Source organism: Coturnix japonica, chromosome 2 (genome assembly GCF_054131305.1).
Source record: "Coturnix japonica strain WE chromosome 2, WE-NBRP24, whole genome shotgun sequence".
Lineage (NCBI taxonomy): Eukaryota > Metazoa > Chordata > Aves > Galliformes > Phasianidae > Coturnix > Coturnix japonica.
Genome location: NC_140664.1, coordinates 108,640,388 through 108,658,883, shown reverse-complemented (window position 1 = coordinate 108,658,883; position 18,496 = coordinate 108,640,388). Strand labels below are relative to the sequence as shown.

At 41.2% G+C, this 18,496-nt stretch overlaps 1 protein-coding gene across 2 annotated transcripts in view; it reads left to right on the top strand.

Annotated features, from left to right (window-relative positions):
• The window catches only part of CHN2 (chimerin 2), a 152,493-nt gene that overhangs the window by 84,384 nt on the left and 49,613 nt on the right, over positions 1–18,496 (top strand). For both annotated transcript variants that reach the window (XM_015853812.3, XM_085540546.1), the window contains exons 5-6: positions 320–433; positions 2,261–2,546. In XM_015853812.3, coding sequence (XP_015709298.1) covers positions 320–433; positions 2,261–2,546 — 400 coding nt within the window. The remainder of the gene's footprint in view (positions 1–319; positions 434–2,260; positions 2,547–18,496) is intronic.

The window sequence follows — 18,496 nt, the reverse complement described above, 5'->3', positions numbered from 1 at the left end:
CAGCATTTAAAATAAAAATACTACCATTATTGCCCATTTTTCTATTCTGTCCCCACAAAACTTCTACAGAAAAGAAGTATTGACTGATAGAGGAGAAAAGTTGTAAGAAAACATGGTATATTTATGGAAAAAGATTTTTGGGGAACGCTTGGCTGTTGTTTGCTCTTCTCACTTACCAGGTGTTCACACAGATGTTAGACAGTGTTGTGTCCTGCTGCATCTGCAGTCTCATTTCAGAAGCTTTTCAGTGGTTTTCAGTAGAGCAGGGAGGCATTTCTGATTGGGTTGTTCTGAAAATTGCTTCAATATCTTCCCTTAGGTTCCATGGGATCATTTCTCGGGAGCAAGCAGATGAGATACTTGCTGGTGTAGAAGGAGCATACATTCTAAGAGAAAGCCAGAGGCAACCCGGCTGCTACACACTTGCTCTCAGGTAAATGCTGTTTTATTTCAGCTGTAAAGATGTATGTGTAGGAGGCGCTGTCAGTCCTGCCTGAGGGATGTCTGCACCCACGGGTATGTAAAACGCTGCATGATGTTGGGGTGGTTTTGCACCCTCTTGTTAGCAACCGAACTATTGAGGCACCACAGTTAACTATGTCTGTATGTTAGCATTTGGCTAGGAGATCGCTTTTAGAACTGCCTGTTTTCAGCATTTCTGCTATCTAGAATTGTGTGCTGCAGTGGGATAAACATGAAGCTTTTACTTGAAAACTCTACAGTATGTAGGTGAGGACAAAGGAAGAATATCCTGACAGAGGACTCAGCTAGGTTGTTCTCTGAGCTCTGTGATGTGTTTTACACCAACTCCAGCAATAGTTGATATTTAAAGAATCAGGCCTAGAAAAATAACAAGATCCAGCAGCAGATCAGAAGTCAGTTTTCTTCCCCCAAGTGAAATTCAAGCTTACTGTAGAATACAGTATGAAGCATGGGATGCTCACAGTAGGAAGACTGTTGTACACCTGAACTCAGAATTCAGCAAAATCCTGAGCTACTGCCTCACTACCCCTCACAGGTGCCTTTTCTTGAAGATAAAGCTGCTCCTGTCTTAGCTGTGCCATCCAAAACCTTTCCATGTGACAGTCTTAAAGGTATTTTGTGTTAATGTGAAAAGGATCAGATATTCCACTGGATTTTGACAAAACAAACTCCATGGCAAAATGTTACAGTGCTTATAGCATTATTCCTTCTGCGGGACGTGCATCCTCATTTTTACCTTCCTATTAGTAAGCCAGTAGCAAAACTGCTTATCCCAAGTGGCTGTGAAATGGTGCTGAAATCCTTCTGAGACTTCATATTGATGTGCAGATGGTAGAGTTGGAAAGCTGGTGAGTCGTGCCAATTGCAAAGTGTTGTAAATTAAAAACAACTTTTGTCAGCTGAAAAAGGACAAATGTAATTTCTTAAGGTTTTGGAGAGAGATTTAAAGACTAAAAAGAACTACCAGAGGATGGGGATTATGGCAAATTCCCTGCTTTGACGCAACTGCATGATTTCTAAGTCCATCCAGATAATATTTGTAGACTCAAAAAATGAATTTGATTCACAATTGAGAATTTGTATGAAAAACTTGGGTGAAAAAATAAGAGTTACATCATTTTATTTGAATGCCCTACAAAGTGTACAGAATGTGCACATTTGGAACAACATGGAGCCACATAAGCCAGTATGATATTATTGAATTGTTTAATCGAGAGTGGAATTCCACATTGGTGTTGTAGCAGAACATGCTGCTGCCATGAATTTACACATAGTTTACACCTCCCAGGATTAGGAGCTGCTCACTTCTTACCAGAGGGTGGCTCAGACCTTTGGGTTTGAGTTGCTTGCTTACAGTGTCCATCTCTTCAGTGGCTGAAAATAATGGACATGATAGTTAAATTTCTCCAGTTTCAGGACCTCAGAAACAATTCAGGACAGACCAGCCCTCAGCACAATTATACATCCCACATAAGGTTATGTCAGTGACAATGTGCCTTTCTCTTGGCTTTCTCTCGGCCCTTCAGGATTTATATTCAACTCAGGTGTATCTGAGTCATATGGCTTGTAGCCTACTCCATGGGATACAGGTAGGATTGGGTTTTAATTTGAGCTGGAGCACCACAGAGATCCATTTGCACCATGTTCCATATGCAGTCCAGACAGTTCAGCATGTCAGCAAAATGATCTCTTCAAGTGTTTTGACAGCGTGAGTTCCCTCTGACATTCTTCCCTCTGTCTTTTTGTCCTCTCCCTCCTTTTCTTCTGGTATATGCAGATTTGGCAATCAGACCTTAAACTACAGGTTGTTCTATGATGGGAAGCACTTCGTTGGGGAGAAAAGATTTGAATCAATCCATGATCTAGTAACAGATGGCTTGATAACGTTGTATATAGAAACAAAGGCTTCCGAGTATATTTCCAAAATGACGACAAATCCCATCTACGAACACATTGGATATGCCACTTTGCTTAGAGAGAAGGTCTCCCGGAGGCTGAGCAGAACAAAAAATGAATCAAGAAAAGCAAGTGTAACAAGTGAAGAAAATACCCCTGTTGAGAAGGTAAGTAAAATTTTGGGCAATTGATACCAGGCAATCTACTAAGTCTTTAGAAAAAAAAGTGTCATATCTACTGACTTTTTTAATATGTTTTCCCATACGTCATCAAATATTGCCATCCTGCTGAAATGTTTGTGTCCTGTTAACATGCTCTTTGTTCCAAACTAATATTTGTTTGGAGTTGATAGTGAAAGTTTTCTAACAAGTACCAAATGCAAATATTTTTGCAGTGTCAATATCTGCACACATACTGCCTAGCTGCATCTAGAATTATTCACAAGTTACATTTCTTTGTCCATGTATACTCAAGCATATTCCACAGTAGGTCTCTGGTTGTGAAACTGGTTCCCATCTACCGTTCACCATAGCTCAAGTTTGTTCTTTCCATTCGCAGTGCAAAGCTTCTCTCTTCTGCCAAGGCCTTGGTGGATGGGTCTGAAACTGGGGTGTTGTGTGGTTTCCTTCTACTGTTCTCACTTTTCTCATTTGAGTCAGCTTTTCTTGATCTCCTCCTTTCATGTGCTCATATCCCATAGCATCATAAGGACTGGGGGTTATTAACATAATAGTAAATTGAGAGTCTTGTGCAGGTAGCAGCCAGCTGAAGGTGTAAAATTAGAAATTCTTTTACATTTGAGAAGCAGTCTTGTACATAGTGACATGTGGATATTTTCATTTCCCAGGTGGTAAGGCAGTAAGAACTGCCAAGCAAAACTTTTTTTGAGGCAGATGTTAGTGGTGAATCGATTTACTGACATATGTAAGCATATTTCTACTCTATGACTGATGTCCTTAATGCTCATTGTCCTGGCTAGCTAGATGGGAACTAGAGCTGGGTTATATTTTGGAAGCAAGGGGTGAATTTGCTGTTGTACCAAGCATGAATGGAGATCTGCTTTTTTATGTGTATCCTCATTACTCCAGGACATTTCCAGGATAGTTATTATCTGTTGGGTTCACGTATCAGCACTGACTGATAATATGCTGGCTCGGATTTGATGATAATTGCTCTAGTAACTGACCCGACTCGTAAACCCCTGTAAGAAATTAATTCTGTTAATAATGACATTTTTTAGGGAAGGCATGCTGCCGCAGGGAAATCCTTTGGAGAATGACACGGCAATGGGTCCTCTGTTGAAGTTTTATTTCAAAATGAGCCCACTGATAATAGGTTTTGGATTCAGTTGGTTGGTACAGCAATAAGAGAGGGGTCTGGATGCAATATGGGGACAGGTTTCATGCTGGTTTGGTTGATTCTTGTGGTTGTTTGCTGGTTGGCTCTGAATGCCACAACGGTGCAAGAAATTGAGCTTTGTGTTTTAAATGACTATCAAGCAATTGTGAAAGTTGAATATCGTGCTATGAAATTTTTGTACAGGGAAAAGCAAAAGCATTCAAAATTTCCTTAGTTTTATTTCAGTTTTTGCAGCGGAATACCAGTGATCTTTTGTATAATGCAGGGCTCTCAAAGAGTTCAGAGGGAAGTTGCAGTAGTTCATATTTCATAGCTGATTGTTTTATTTTTGCATGGGGTTGGATGTCATTTTTCCAGCTAGGCAGGTTGGGGTAAGAACTGTAAAAACGCTTCTAAAACAATAATATGGTGCCTGTTGCTGAAGAAGCCCCTGCCCTCACTCCTTCACCACCTCCTTTTTGTTGCCATATGGTTTTATGCAGCTACACAGTAGGTAACACTAGAAAACTCCAGATTAAAAGCAACTCAGCCATAAGGTGAGTTCTCAGCCAGATCTGCCACTCAATCCACCTCATGTGAGTGGAAATGCAGCACAAAGGAGAGGGCAAGTCTTTCATCTGATGACTGCTCAAAAAAAGAAAACAGATAATAGAAGCTTAAAGTGACTGGAGAGCTGCATCCTTATTTCCAGGTACCTGTGCGTGAAAATGTCACATTTGGACCTGATGTGACTTCCACTGCTGATTACAGTGGAACTGCACCTCAGGATCTCATTACTAGTTGGATTAAGTCTTTTCTTGTACTTCAGTTGAACAAAATTGAAGTGTTTAAAGTATTAGTTACCTTGGAGGCAATTTGTGGTGCAAAAGGCGGCATCACGGGTCCTTCTCCTGCAAAGTGCTCCTCTAGATTTCTGAGCAGGTGGGCAGCAGCAGCCTGCAAGACTGCGCTCTCATGTAAAAATAGTTGGCATCAGCTGAGCCATTGCCTTGCTGGCAGCTACTCCTGCCATCCTCCCACTGAGGGAAAGCAGCAGAAGGAGGAATAGCAGCTGTTTCTAACATACTTTCCTTGCCAGGAGGAGTAGAAGCCATCACAGCGACAAGAGGAATGGGGCTAGGTAGGCAGGGTGCTCTGCTCACAGGCTGAAGGCCTGCCATATCCACTGGTAATTAAGACTTCTTCACTGGTACCTGTAGTTTTCCATCATCTCATGCAAATCTGTGCAAGCAAATGCTGCTTTAGCTGGATTACTAGTAAATGAAACAGTCACAGAAGACTGTGCAGTTTCTACCATGTTTGCTTTTGCTCTTTTGCTTCATTTTTCCCACCAGAAGCTCACGGGGATCTGTAGAGCAGGTGAAGATGCAGGGACTGTTGTTGCCATTTCTTCCTCACAGTAAACTCAGATGAAGCAGGGACTGGGCTATGAGATAGATCAGTGGAATATTGAGTACTGGTCAACAAAAGCACACAGAGACAGGGAAACTAAAGGGAAATTAATGTATGTTTTTATTCAAATTTTAGATGTCCTCCAACATACGAAAGTAAAACTTGGGACGTGGTAGTTCACTGGTAGTTGTATCAGATGTTTTGCTTGTAATTACCACATACTGTACAGCATTTAGACAAAGGGCATGCTTTGCCCACAGATCAGAGCCTTCCCCCTCACCAACTGCTGCAGTGAAATTCAGATCTCTGGTAATAAGTATATGAATATTCAGTCTGACATATTTCTGCGGAGTACATTCATTGCTGCATGTGTGAAAACATAATTGAATTCTTTGTAAGCTGTGTTTTCTCAGCTCACTCGAACAGGTAAAAGGTAATTTTTCAATAATTAACCAGTTTATTTGAAAGCACTGCCAGGAGCATTTTGTGCTTCAGAAATAATGGCGGGGGGGGAGGCCTTACATGCAGGACAGAAGCTTGCATTGTTTCTCAAAAGGCACAGAGGAGAACTTAGCACTCCTGAGGTTAAGCATCAGCGCTTCTGTTCCAGATTAGGCTTTTTACAAGTGAAATTCTGTTTTATACTGAAACCAATTTGCAGAGTGTGAAACTGCAGCTGAAGGCATTCCTCTCTTTAGCAGATTTGTTACAGCACACAGGGAATCGGTCTGTCTTGCTGTGTCCTGTGTTGACAGCAGAATTACTGGATGCCTCAGTCATCGCTGAGCTGCACTCCCTGTTGGGGAGGTCGGAGGAAGGTTGCAACTAGGGTACAACTGCAAGGGAAAGCAAACGGCTGAAGGAAATGTCGTGGTGCTGCCTGGGGTACCTGTCTGCTCCCATAATTATCATCTCTTGGAGGCTGTAATTAGTGGAGCCGTGCCCTCTCCAGAAAGGAGGTGTGATGCATGGGCCAGATTAAGCTGTTGTCGTTCAGACCTTTCTACCCAGGCTCTTTTGTAATAGGCTTTAGAAAATGTTTACGTTTTCAGATGTTTAACACTGACATCTTATCCAAAAGTTGTTTCTGTAGAACTTGAAAGAGGTGTTCTTTTTGTAGACATCAATCTAGTATTTTAGGCTGAATTGTATGAAAGATGTTTAATCTAAAAGGAGCCACGATGTCTTTTAGAAATGAAATGTTGCAGGAAAGCAGCATGCTGCATATACTTCCCTTAAGTGTTGGCAATCGTCATTTTAAAGTCATCCAGATTTAAAGGGCATTCTGGATAGGAAAACAATTTTTGTGTGAAGAACTTTGGGGCCCTGAATGTTGTCTGGATAGGGCTGGACTGAAGCAGGCCATGATCCCTGATTTGTGCTCCAGCTGTGGGGCAAATCAGTGTGTGGAAGCTGCAGGGTAGATAAGGACCCGGTGCTATGAAAGCAGAAGTGTAGCTTGCAGTGAGCAATTAATCGCTGTGCGGGAGAGAAAAAAATTGCAGTAGTCCCTCTGTAAAATATGTCATTTCTGAAGCATTTATCGGTACCACATATCATGCTATTAGGAAACTGCTGCCATTACAGCAACAGCCGTCTTTATATCTCTGGCAAGGAGAGGAAAATTCTTCCTCTGTAATCCTACACTGGCAAGTGTAATTTGGGAAAATACATTTGAAGGATTGAAATCATGGAAGGAGATTCAAATTGGAGTTTCAGGACCACTCTAGGCTGGAAAAAAAAACATCCTGTCTGCTCAGTTTGGGCTGCCCTGTAGTTTCTCAGATACTCACGGGAGTATAGGAAGGGTTATGAGAACGAGACGCTGGAGTTCCAGAAAATCTTTGGCAGCAATGGAGCTGGAAATATTTACAAAAGGAATGATACCTATCTGATGACAGACTGCTGGTAAACACAGTAGGAATTAAGGAAGGTTCTGTCAGTGCCAGATCCTGGCAAAACTCCTGTCCTGTTCTCTCCAAGGAGGACCTGGCTCATTCAGCTTAAGCATTCCAGTTAAACATGAAATATGAGCATGCTTGGACCCTGCTCTGCTTTCTGGCTGCAAGTGCGTGCCAGGAGCAGCAAGAGGCCAGCAAGGATGATGGTCTAAGAAGAACAGTGTAGCAATCTGAGCTAAAGCAAGGTAGCTGCATGTGAAGACTTTGCTTCGCAGCAGGACAGTGAATGCAGCTGTGTATGGCTACTTGGCATGATAACCTCCCAGTCAGCTGTGCTGGAGCTCTTGACTTTATGGACATCTATGTGCAAAGGACGTAGCCCGTCATTAGAGTTGGTGTCTAGAACTAAGGAAGTGGAAAGATAAGCATATTGCAGAGTCTGGAAGATTGTAGGTTTCTTCAAGAGAAAACTCTACACAAATAATAGACAGATAAGAAAGCTATTCCTGTTAAGGCAGAAGTGACAGGAAAGGAAGAATAACTTTGCTAGAAGTAAAGTTATTACTGTCCTCATTAGCCATTCTATTCACACTGTTTCCCACAGAATGAAATGCAGCACTTCCAGGAAAGTCTGTTTTCTAGCATCCCTTAATTAGAGATGTAATCTGGTTATGGAGCTAAATTTTGTTAGGGGCAGTAGAGTTTTTCTTACATCAAACCTATGCAGGAGACAGCCAATGTTAGGAGAATCTCTGGCTTGGTTCAGTTTTTATAGGTATTTACACTTTTGCATTTTTATTCACACCACGTCCCTTTCTGAAGGCCTTTCAGCCCCATCGTACCTCTCCATCTTTTGTCTCTTCCCTGAATTTTCTCCAGGTGCTGCTGTTAGCCAGTGATAAAGAAATCTTTTAAGTCTTTAATTTATTCATTATTCTTTCCAATCTGCAGCTCCTCCAAACCTCTAATGATCCCATTACAGGTTACCAGCTGGTGTTTAACCCTCTGCTGGGATGTATGTCCAGATGTTGAGCATTGCCTTTTAGGTGAGGGCTGCAGAGTACAGCGATGTCCTGGCAGCAGAGCAGGGGGTTAAGGGGATAGTGAGCAGAAACATCTGTTCCTGCAGGCTCTGGGCTAGAACTGCACCAGCAGTTTTACTGGATGTGTTTTAACATTGCTTAGAGAGCAAACTGAGATGCTCACTGCTACAGGGACATTAACACCCCACTACCTGCTTGTATTAGGGGTTAAAGTCTCACTCCTGCATACATGTCCACCCTGTTCAGATGGGATTCTCCATGGAGGGATTGATTTTGCATGGAAGGTACTCAGGCCCCACACTGATAAGAAACAGTTGAAAGCATGAATGGAAGGTGGCCTTCATCTGCAGATCTCAGTAAGACATACAGCAATAAAAGGCACGTGGCACTTTTGCTGCAAGAAGCAACAAGCTTACACATTCACAATGACTTTGGGAATAGTTAATTCCTTTCATAGTTTCATAGTTTCATAGTTTCGTGCGGGTTCATCCATCACTCCAGACTGTCCTGAGCAGAAGTTCTGCACAACGGCTACCCATGTGAATCCAGAATTGTGGCACCTTCTGGCACAAGTGCTCAGCTACATACACTGCTGTCTTCTTTTAATAACTGTTAGCATTTAGTATTGATTTAACCCAGATACTCTTTGGTGTTCTACTACAGCAAAGGGGAGCTTATATAATGACAAGAGATCTGATAGTAAACAGTTTTATATTTGGAATGACAAATACCGTCTTCTGGAAAAGTTATCTGGATAATGATTTCTTTTGCCTTTTAATGTTGCCGTTCTTTTGAATTTTTCTGTATGACTGTGTGTATCCTTATAGCTTAATTTATGTATATATATAATTTCTTTAAAGCATCATAAATATAAAATACAGTCATAGAATATCCCAAGTTGGAAGAGACCCATAAAGTTCATCATTCCAACTCCTGACTCCACACAGCCATTCAAAACTCAGCCCATAGGCAATATATAAGGAATACAAATAAAAACTACCAAAGTGAAATCATGGGAATTATGTGTAATTCCTCCCTACTGGGTGTCTGTGCACAGGAAAAGGGGCTCTTTGTATTTGACCATGGCATACCCAGCAACAGTGATAGCCAGTGTTTTTCCTGATTAGGCAGGGATTTTTGAGAAGAATCACGTGGGCTTATGTTAGCTGGCAGTAATGAAAATGGAGTGAGTCAAGAGAAAGAGAGATTCCATTGCAGAGCTTTTACTTACATTTCTTCCCTGAGCATTTCTCTAGGTTGCTGGGTTCTGTTACATTATTACCGTCAGCTTCGGATTCATGTCTTTTGCCTTAGGCAGAATCAGCGATACCATTATGCCTGAAGAGAGCTTGTAAATTGTAGGCATCACCAATTTACACAGATGACATGATGCGATAGATAGGATCTGATCTGAATGCTACTGATGTTAGTGGGGAGACCTCCAGTGATTTCCCAGGGTCTTGAGCAGTTCAGGATATTGCAAAGCAAATGTAGCAAAGATGAAGTTTCCTGTAAGATAAGCCTTTCCTTGTGCAGTTTTGGTAAGATAGCCTAATGGAAATGGTGCAAGAGCTCTGACCTGGAAAGAACCGTAGAATGAGAATGTCAGATCAGTACCAGCAGTGATTAGATGCACCAGAAGTGTTTATAGTAGCACTAAAGCAAACACGATTTGGCTCTGTGTGTTTCTTCAAGTGTAGTCCTATATCTGCAGCTAGGCTCTGCTGCATACATAAATTAATCTTTTTTCTCTTGGGTATTTTCTTATTATGAACAAATTAGTAATTTTCATAAAGCTAGATGTTTGTTGCATTAAAAAACATGCCTTGTTTGATGTATTACGAATAAAATGTTTATACGAGGACTTTTTTGTCTTGACTTTTATAGCCTTTGAATAGTTTGATGGTATTAAATTAGTGTAAACAAGCTTCCGTAGGGATTGGGATAGAGCCTTCAGTACAAATGTTGCATTTATCTAGTCACTGGAAAATAAAATGCCATTTTTAAAGTAAAAGCCCTTAGATGATTATCTCACATGAATCTTTGGATGCTGTATAGAAGTAGGCGTTAAATTTTTACATGTGCTTCTGAACTGCCACGTTTTGATCTTGGAAGGCAAGAGTTCTTAAGAAGACACACTAATTTCTGTTGGTGGATGATTTGAAATTAGTTTCAAAAGGAAAATATTCTAATCATATATACATATATATATGTATATATATGTGTGTGTGTGTATATATATATATATATATACACTATATATTAGAAGTACTTTTAGTAATATTGTTTGTCTAGCTCGTATGTGGGCTTGCTTACTTAATAGGAAAACAATGACTTGTCATCTGTTCATGCTGGACATGATGAGAGATGACAGGCCTAAAATACAGTGATGAACACTGTAGGCAAGGTAGTAAGGGAGGAAAAAAAAAATAAAAGAAAGGTGAAATGCATTGATGGAATGCCTGAGGGGGTTACCAAATCTGCTTCATCATATGGCATAGAAACACATTTGAAAACATCTGTGTGTGATCTAGATCTCAGGGTACGTCCACTTTACCCTTCGAATGGTTTTTTCACTGAGGAATTAAATTCTTCTATATAATGTGTGCCTTGCAGATCTTCAGCCAAGGAATGTCTTGTTCACAAGGGATCCGCCTGGTCACCCCTGGGAAGAGCCAGTGGCCAGTCAGTAGCAAAGGGCTCAGCCACAGGGCTCGCAGAGCTCACAGGAGATTTGGCAGCTGTGGGCAACTAGTAAATGGATGCAGCGACAGACGTGCTATTGAAAGTTTTCTTGTCTGAAGCGTGGTTATGGAGGTCAGGGACCCTGGCTTTTTATAGCTGCTAATATTTGGGAAAGAGGACACAGTAGTGTAAAAAGCACAAATTGTAACAATGAGCTCTTTATTGTAAGATATTCTCGTCCCTGGAGAACAGTGGGACTGTGCACAGTCGTCAGCATGGGTTAAAAAGAATGAATACTGCCAGTTAGACTTGATTGCCTTTTTGATAGAATTACAATAGTAAAGAATGAAAAGAATGCAGCAGATGCAGAATAATTGGATTTTTAGCATAGTAGTACAATGTCTCTTGAAATCATACTCTTGACATTAATTCAAACTGGTTGGTGCAAGAACATGGTCACGTGGATTGAAAATAGGTAGAAGAATTTCAAGCAAAGGGTAGAGATAAACTTGATGAGCTGGGGAGAGGGAGCTGATGAAGTACTGCAGGGACTGCAGTTTCTTTTCAGATTTATATTGATCAGGAAATGTGAACAAGACATTACCAGAAAATCAGATGGTTTCTGCTGTGATGTTGCTCAGTGCAGGGATTTAATCCTTGGAAACATAACAAGTGTTCATGGCAGAAACATCAAGAGAATCTCAATTCAAAATCTTAAGAAGGCAATCTGACATGTGTTGTGCGCTTGAAAATGGGTCAAGTCACATCCATACCTTGAGTGTCTCTCCTGTTAAGAACTGACAGGGTTGTTTGCTTTTAGGCATGCGTGCTACTATTAAAGCCGGGGCTATAGGCAAGGAAGAACACTGTCATAGCCACAGGAGGAACTGTGTATCCACTAAATGTCAAGAGAAATTGTGGTTGCTATACTTTGAAAGCCTCTGCCCCTGATTTTCTCAACAGTTTCTCAAAGTGATTGTAGGGAGGTGCAGAAAGCTCCTTCACTTTGCTCTGTGCTTGTGTGCTGACCCAAGTGCCATTTGGCTGGCAGTGCAAGTCAACCTTTCCTGCACCTGTTGGGCATGCTTGGGATCTTGGCAGTGGGGTCAATGAACACCCCCAGATCCGCTCTCAGTGTGGCAGTCTGAAGAACAGGATTCTCCAAAGGGAAAGGTGAGCTGGGAGCCAAGCTTGGCCCTTTGTCAGTCAGTTGGGGCCGAACAGTCTCAGGGAGGAAGACACACCTTTCATTATAATGCTGAATGATGCGGTATTTTGGTGGAGAGGCAGATGGGGTGAAGACTCCTTGTGCTACCTCTGCTGAACTCTGTACCTCTCAGACTTGCAGGGAACAGCTTCAGAGGGGTCTATTAAGTTGATTTATGAATGAAGTTGTCGCAATTAAACACTAGGTGGCATATTTACTTAAGACTTTCCAGAGACTGTGCTACTGTTCCTTCTGTAGTTGACACTCGTTTGTGTTGGTGTGACGGCAGCAATACCCCAGTGCAGGCTCCTGGGAATGTGTTCTGGTGTCTCCTTTTAGCAACAGATTTTTTGGCATGTTCTTAAAAAATTCAAGACAAAGACACAATTGCTTACTTCAGCCTCAGAGTTATTCTTTAGTTTCAGAGTAACTTCTCTGTTAATTCTAAGGTTATTAAAGGTTGTGTGTTAAGGTGTGGGTGTGCGTGATAAAGACCCTGTGGAAGGGTCCACTCTCAGAACTGGGTAAATACTGACAGGGGTTAAAATGCAAGCATGTATGGTATTACTTGCTTCTTTGTCTGAGAGACTGAATGTGGGAATGTTCATTGTGTTCCAAAAAATCAGATGAAGGAAGCCTATTTTTTTTCCCTTATGTGAATGCAGAGCACAGCTTTTGCTCCTAGAGCTGATATTTTAAGGTAACAGTGCCCAGTGGTTAGGGCAAACTAGTCAAAGGCAGAACATATGCCTTTCTTCTGTCTGTGTGACACCTGTTAGGGCAGCCAGGCTGCAGTTTTCCATATGCTGCCACTTCTCCATCTGTGGGAGAGCAAACACAGTAAGCTTTCAGAAATGCCTTTCTCACAGCCCATCCTTGAGAAATGCTGGTGCCATAGCCAGCACTTTGGCAGAGCACTCAGCCCCTACCAAATGTACCGTGTTTACTGCTCTAAAAATTCTTTGTTCTTCCTATTGATATTTTAAGAAGACAGATATATCCTTTGGAGTAGCTGCAGATGCCTTAAAGATAAACTTCTTAAGAAGTGTAGGAGTTATCTGGAGTGCTTTTTGCACAGGATGTTGCAGCTTTCCCTGCATCCACTCCCAGCCTGGTTTCTGAGACCAGTGGTTTTCTCCATCACACTGCCCTGTTGTAACTTGTGTATTGACCTCCAGTTCATCTTGACTATTTATAGCTATTCGATTCCAGCTCTTAGAAGCAAAATGGGAGCTAAATATGCGAGTCTGAAGTGGAGTGTGTTCATTTTGCCAATACCAAGGAGTGTGGGAAAAGAGATCTTGCTATGAGAGCAGAATTATGGGGACAAATCCTTTCCTGTCAGACTGCCTAATATTGACTGTACACCAGACAGGCCAGTCCTGTTCACACTGAAATGAAAGTCACTTTCTCCATCCCTTTTCTGTCCACTCTTCACCCACTAGAAGCTGTAGCCATAGCATTATTTGACGCCAGGGAATGTGTTGGAGTAAAATCAGAGCATCTTAAAGCTTCCTTTAGGCCATAGAAAATGTGTCCATGACATCTTTGCTCTGGCATCAGGAGAATCTGTTCATGTTTGTTTCACAGAGATAAATCTATGACTATTCTCAGTAGTGTCTTTTGAGGTCCATACTCTATAAGGTTTTTGAGTCTGTTATTTAGTCAGCCCACAAGAAAATACTGGTAGACTCGCACATCATTCATTCAGTGAAGTGATGTTTCCCTTATCTACTGCTGGGCTGCATTCTCAAAGCTATGTTCTAAAATACAAGTTGATAACATACAGAGATATCTGGTCAACTCCAACCACCTCAAATAAATTAGTCCTATTTATTTATACATTTTAGGAAGTAGAGGAAAAATAGTTTCCTTTGATTCCCCTCTTCCCCTCCCTTTGATTTCATTAATTCAATCAGTGCGATTTCCTATATCCATCTGGTCTGTAATGCATTGCTGAATTTGTCAGGCCAAGTGAATTTACAGGCAGTGCTTAAGGCACTTCCAGGATGGATGAAAATGAGGTATGTTGGCAGGGACTGGAATAAAGAGAATGTATCTTCAAGGTCTTTGTACACATTATTTGGTTTCTTGTAGACCTCAAATACAGGAAATTATGGAAAAGAGATGGATTTGGGGTTTCTTTGTGGGATGGCAGGATCCAGACCAAATAAAGCCAAGTCATCATTTGATATAACTTGCTTCCTATGAGACACTGTGTGCAATGCGGGATTTGTATAACTTCCCTATGAAGACTTGTAGGCAGTTTTTGCAAGTGCGGTTTTTGAATAAGTTCTCAGTTCAGTGAGCTGTCTGTTCTCCACGTGTGAGCTGTGTACAAGCTATGAACAATTCAGCTGTAGACATTTCATTTCACAAGAAAACACAAAACCATCTGTACTTCCACTTGTTCTGTTCCTCACCTTGGTGCCTGCACCTCACTGGATGACACCAATGGGGACTCTAAAGCATTGCACAGTGGAGCACTGCTGGAGTTGAAACATCTACCTGCTCAGTGCCTTTTAAGTGAAATTTTCCAGTGAGAATAAATCAGTCCCTTTAGTTCCATTTAGTATCTAGAGTTACTACTAAACAAGTAGTACATCTCACAGCAAATTTCAAGATCAGAGTGAGGAACAGAGCACTATATCAAATAGTGCCTGAGCTCTCCGTGGAGTAATAAATGTTTGTGAATTCTCTAATTCAGAAAAACCCGCAGCGAACCATTGTGGATAGCAAATTTGATGCAAATTATGTTTGAGGGAGAAGATTACAAATAAATGGACAGTGACTGAAGTGTTAATGCTTTCTCATTTTATTACCTTTCTCAAATTCTTGAGTATGATAAGAATCATGACATTGTTTAGGAAGAGAAGATTAAGTATTTCCCTGTAAAGCAGAAGTTGGCAGAGGAAGTGTGTCTGTAATAGCCCATACGGGGCTGCAGAATGTTTTGGATTAGCTATGCACCATGGGTAATACTAGTTTTATCTTTTCACTGTTGTTGTCCTGTTCACAGTTTCGTGTATTTTAAGATGTTGTCCATGGCCTTTTGGGGTATAATTACATTTTTCGCTTGATCTGTAATTTAGTAGCTGGAACAAGAAGACAAAAGGTTATTTGGAATCAGAGCTGACAGCCAGGAGGCTGAAGTGCTGACATTAGTCTGCCTCCTGACAGGTCTATACCTCACAATTCGTCTGTGCGTATGTCTGTGATATATTTAAAAAGTGAGAAACCTGGCAGAAAGGATTCTCAGCCTACACAGAGGTGCAGGCAAATGGCACAATAACGAGTGTCCAACTGCCTGTTTTATTTTCAGCATGATGCCTTTTTCCTTGGCTCCCTTTCACCAAATCTAATGAAAATTGTTGTCACAGAAAGCATCACATAATGGGTTTTTTTTGTTACTGCTGGAAAGTGTGTCATTGTTCTCTGTCCTTCTGAGTTTTCATTCCGTTAGTAGTGCATAGTGTTGGACTTGAATCCCTGTTGCTGAGGCTGATGGTTGGTCTCACTGTTTTTATGTAGAGTGGTTGGTCCATCAGTGGTTGAGTTACTTGGCATTATAAGAAGTGAGTGTTGATGTTGTGTTCTCCATTTACTAGCCAAAAGCACTGGATATCCTTCTCTATCTGCCATCCACCACTGTAATGTTAGGTGCTAGACCCATTGAGAAAATCTTTGTGTTCCAGCAGCTTATGAAGTCCTTTCCCAATAGGGAATTCAGGACACAGATGCTGATCTGTCTCTTTCTGGCATTTACAATAATGTGCCCCTGGGGCACCTGTGGTAACTAGGGTTGTTTTGTAATTATGTTTTCATGGTGGTTTGTTTGAACTATTAATACTGAAACACAGTGTATTTTATATACCTAACTATCCTTAAAAGTCACATTTTAAAGGAAATAGTCTGACAAATGACTTCTAAGGAGTAGCTGTGACTGAGTTTAGAATCATTAAGGTTGGAGAAGATGACTACTATCCTTGAGTCCAACCATCAACCCACCCCCACTGTGCCCTCTAACCATTTCCCTCAGTGCCACATCCCCACAGTTCTTGAACACGTCCAGGGGCCATGATTGTACCATCTCCCTGGGCAGCCTGTGCCACTACATCACCACTTCTTCTGAGAAGAAATTTCCTAATATCCAACTCAAAGGCACATTTTTAAGGCACTTTTGTTCTAGTGGAGCTGTTGAAGGCTGGAGCTGTACTCGAGCATGTGTCCATGTACCAGAAGACTGGACTAGGCCAAATTTGGCATTGAGTTCACAGCCTGCAGCCAGGGTCTGAGATAAATCCTAAACAGACAAGTTAAATCTTCAGCAGCTTTTCTTTTAATCAGCATCTATTTATTGATCTCAGTAGCAAATGCAGATAAGACAGCTACTGTGAAGAAACTACAAAGTCACGAGAGACAGAAGAAAACACGGAATCAGCATTAAAAACATTTTTAAAAGTTAGCTTTTTTAAGTCATAAGGCTTTTTCCTTGAAGATCCTTCTGTGTGATAATTTGCCTTAACCATTTTTAAAGATTATGTTTTGATAGCTTAAAGTATCAGATCAAAAATTGGATCGTTTTTAGTGTATTTGTAAGCTAGTATTAAATACAGGAATGAAAATGCCAGAAATATCATCAGATTTAGTTACCTAAACCTGAATCTTCAAGTTCCTTAGCTTTAATTATCTACACAGATTCCTAAAAGATAATGATAAACATGTTGTTTGCATCTCACCATAGCAGTGCAGACACAAATTGAGCCTTTGGGTGAAATGATGGTGGACAGTAAGGCAGAGATGAAGCCTGGGTTTAGACATTGCAGTTTTGGGCTCTTGGCTCACCCCTCAGCTCCACAGGTGCCACTGTCCCTGCACTGAGAGGATTTCAATGTGTGCTTAGGAGAGACTTCCTAAGCAAGGTGTCCTTTCTTCAGTTAAATACCTCACATCTCTCTGACTCTTCTAACCCCTCTTAAATAATGGTGCTTCTTAAGTAATGGTGCTTCAAGCCTTGCCTTCTTTAGCTTTGGGCCCTTCCTTTCAAACTAATTTTTTTTTGCTTTGTACAGGACTTTACTTTTTCCTCTCAAAATCAAGCTTGAGAACTTTTGGTGACATAGTAAAGAAGTCCAGGGAACTTGTTTTGGCAAAGGAGAATGTCCGAGCCAGAAGCTGATGAGAGAGACATTAAAATGAAGTGTCTAAAAGCACTAAAAATGTTAGTGTGGTTAGATCCTACAGCTTCCAAAGCCATCACCTGAAGGAAAAGAAGCATTGCTGAATCTGACCCTGTAGCTGTGTAAGGAAGTGCATGTGCCATCCCACTAATCAGTATCTTTATCCATTTTGTCTGCCACTGACTTTTTAAAAATCCAGATGTTGTGCTGTCACATCAGGAGAGATTCTGCTGCTCTGTTCAAGGGAAGTAATAATAAAATGTAACTTCTTCCAGTACTGCAGTCACCTCCAGCAACTCCTCAGCCTCTTCCTCTTCCACCAGCCAGGAGGGAAGGGGCAGTGATCTGTAACTGGCCTGCCTGAGCTCCTGAGCTGGTAAACAACAGGAGTATGCAAGGAACCTGCAGGAATTTAGAAAGCTCCATATACCAGCTACTTCAGACATTCACCACCAGTGTGCAGATACATTGAGTCACTGAAGAGAATTGAAGCAATGCCCTCTTGGAAGCTGTTGTTGCCACAGTTCAGTGGAGGGATACTCCAGCAGCAGGCCATTGCTGATATTTCAAGGAAGAAATTCAAGTGCCCTGGGAAGTGGCAATATTGAGCTCTGTCCTGCTATCTAATCCTTTGCTTGTCCATTGGATGACCAAATTTCATAAAAACCATAGCTGTGCTGTGGTATCTATGCTAATGCCGGAAGGGGAAGGAGGTGTAGCACCAGCTCTTATTTATACCTCTTCCAATTGGATATTTGTAAATCTGTCCCTGCTTTTGGATACCACCATGAAGGGCAGGAGTTCAGCCTCAGTCCCTGCTCTGCAATGTGAATCTCTCACTCAGGATGAAATCAGGAATAACTTTTGCAAGAAAGGAAATGCAGATTTACCCAGATTCTTGCAAAGAGGAGCACGTGGTAAAAAATGTAGGTTCCTGTTGCTGCTACTGGGGAACAGAGCATTAGTAATTTCTTCTGACAAGTGACATCACTTCCAGAGGTGCAGTGAAGGGAAAAGCATCAAAAATACAAAACAGAGATCAACCCATTGACCACTTTTGGTTCTGTTGACTTCCCTTTTCTCTTTTACAACACAGACACATTTCTCAAGCTGTGAATTGTTGAGGAATTTACAGAGAATGAACACAAAAATTAGCTCTTTGTCTGTCTAGGGAACGGAAATTAAGATTCTGAAGCATTATTTTAAGGTCATGTTAAATATATACATATATTCTGAGAGTAATTTTTAAGGGATTCCATCCCCCTAATATTTCTTTTTTTTTTTTTTTTTTTTTTTTTGTAGCAAAAGAACTATTTTTTTTTCTGACATATGCTGAGGTACACAGATGCA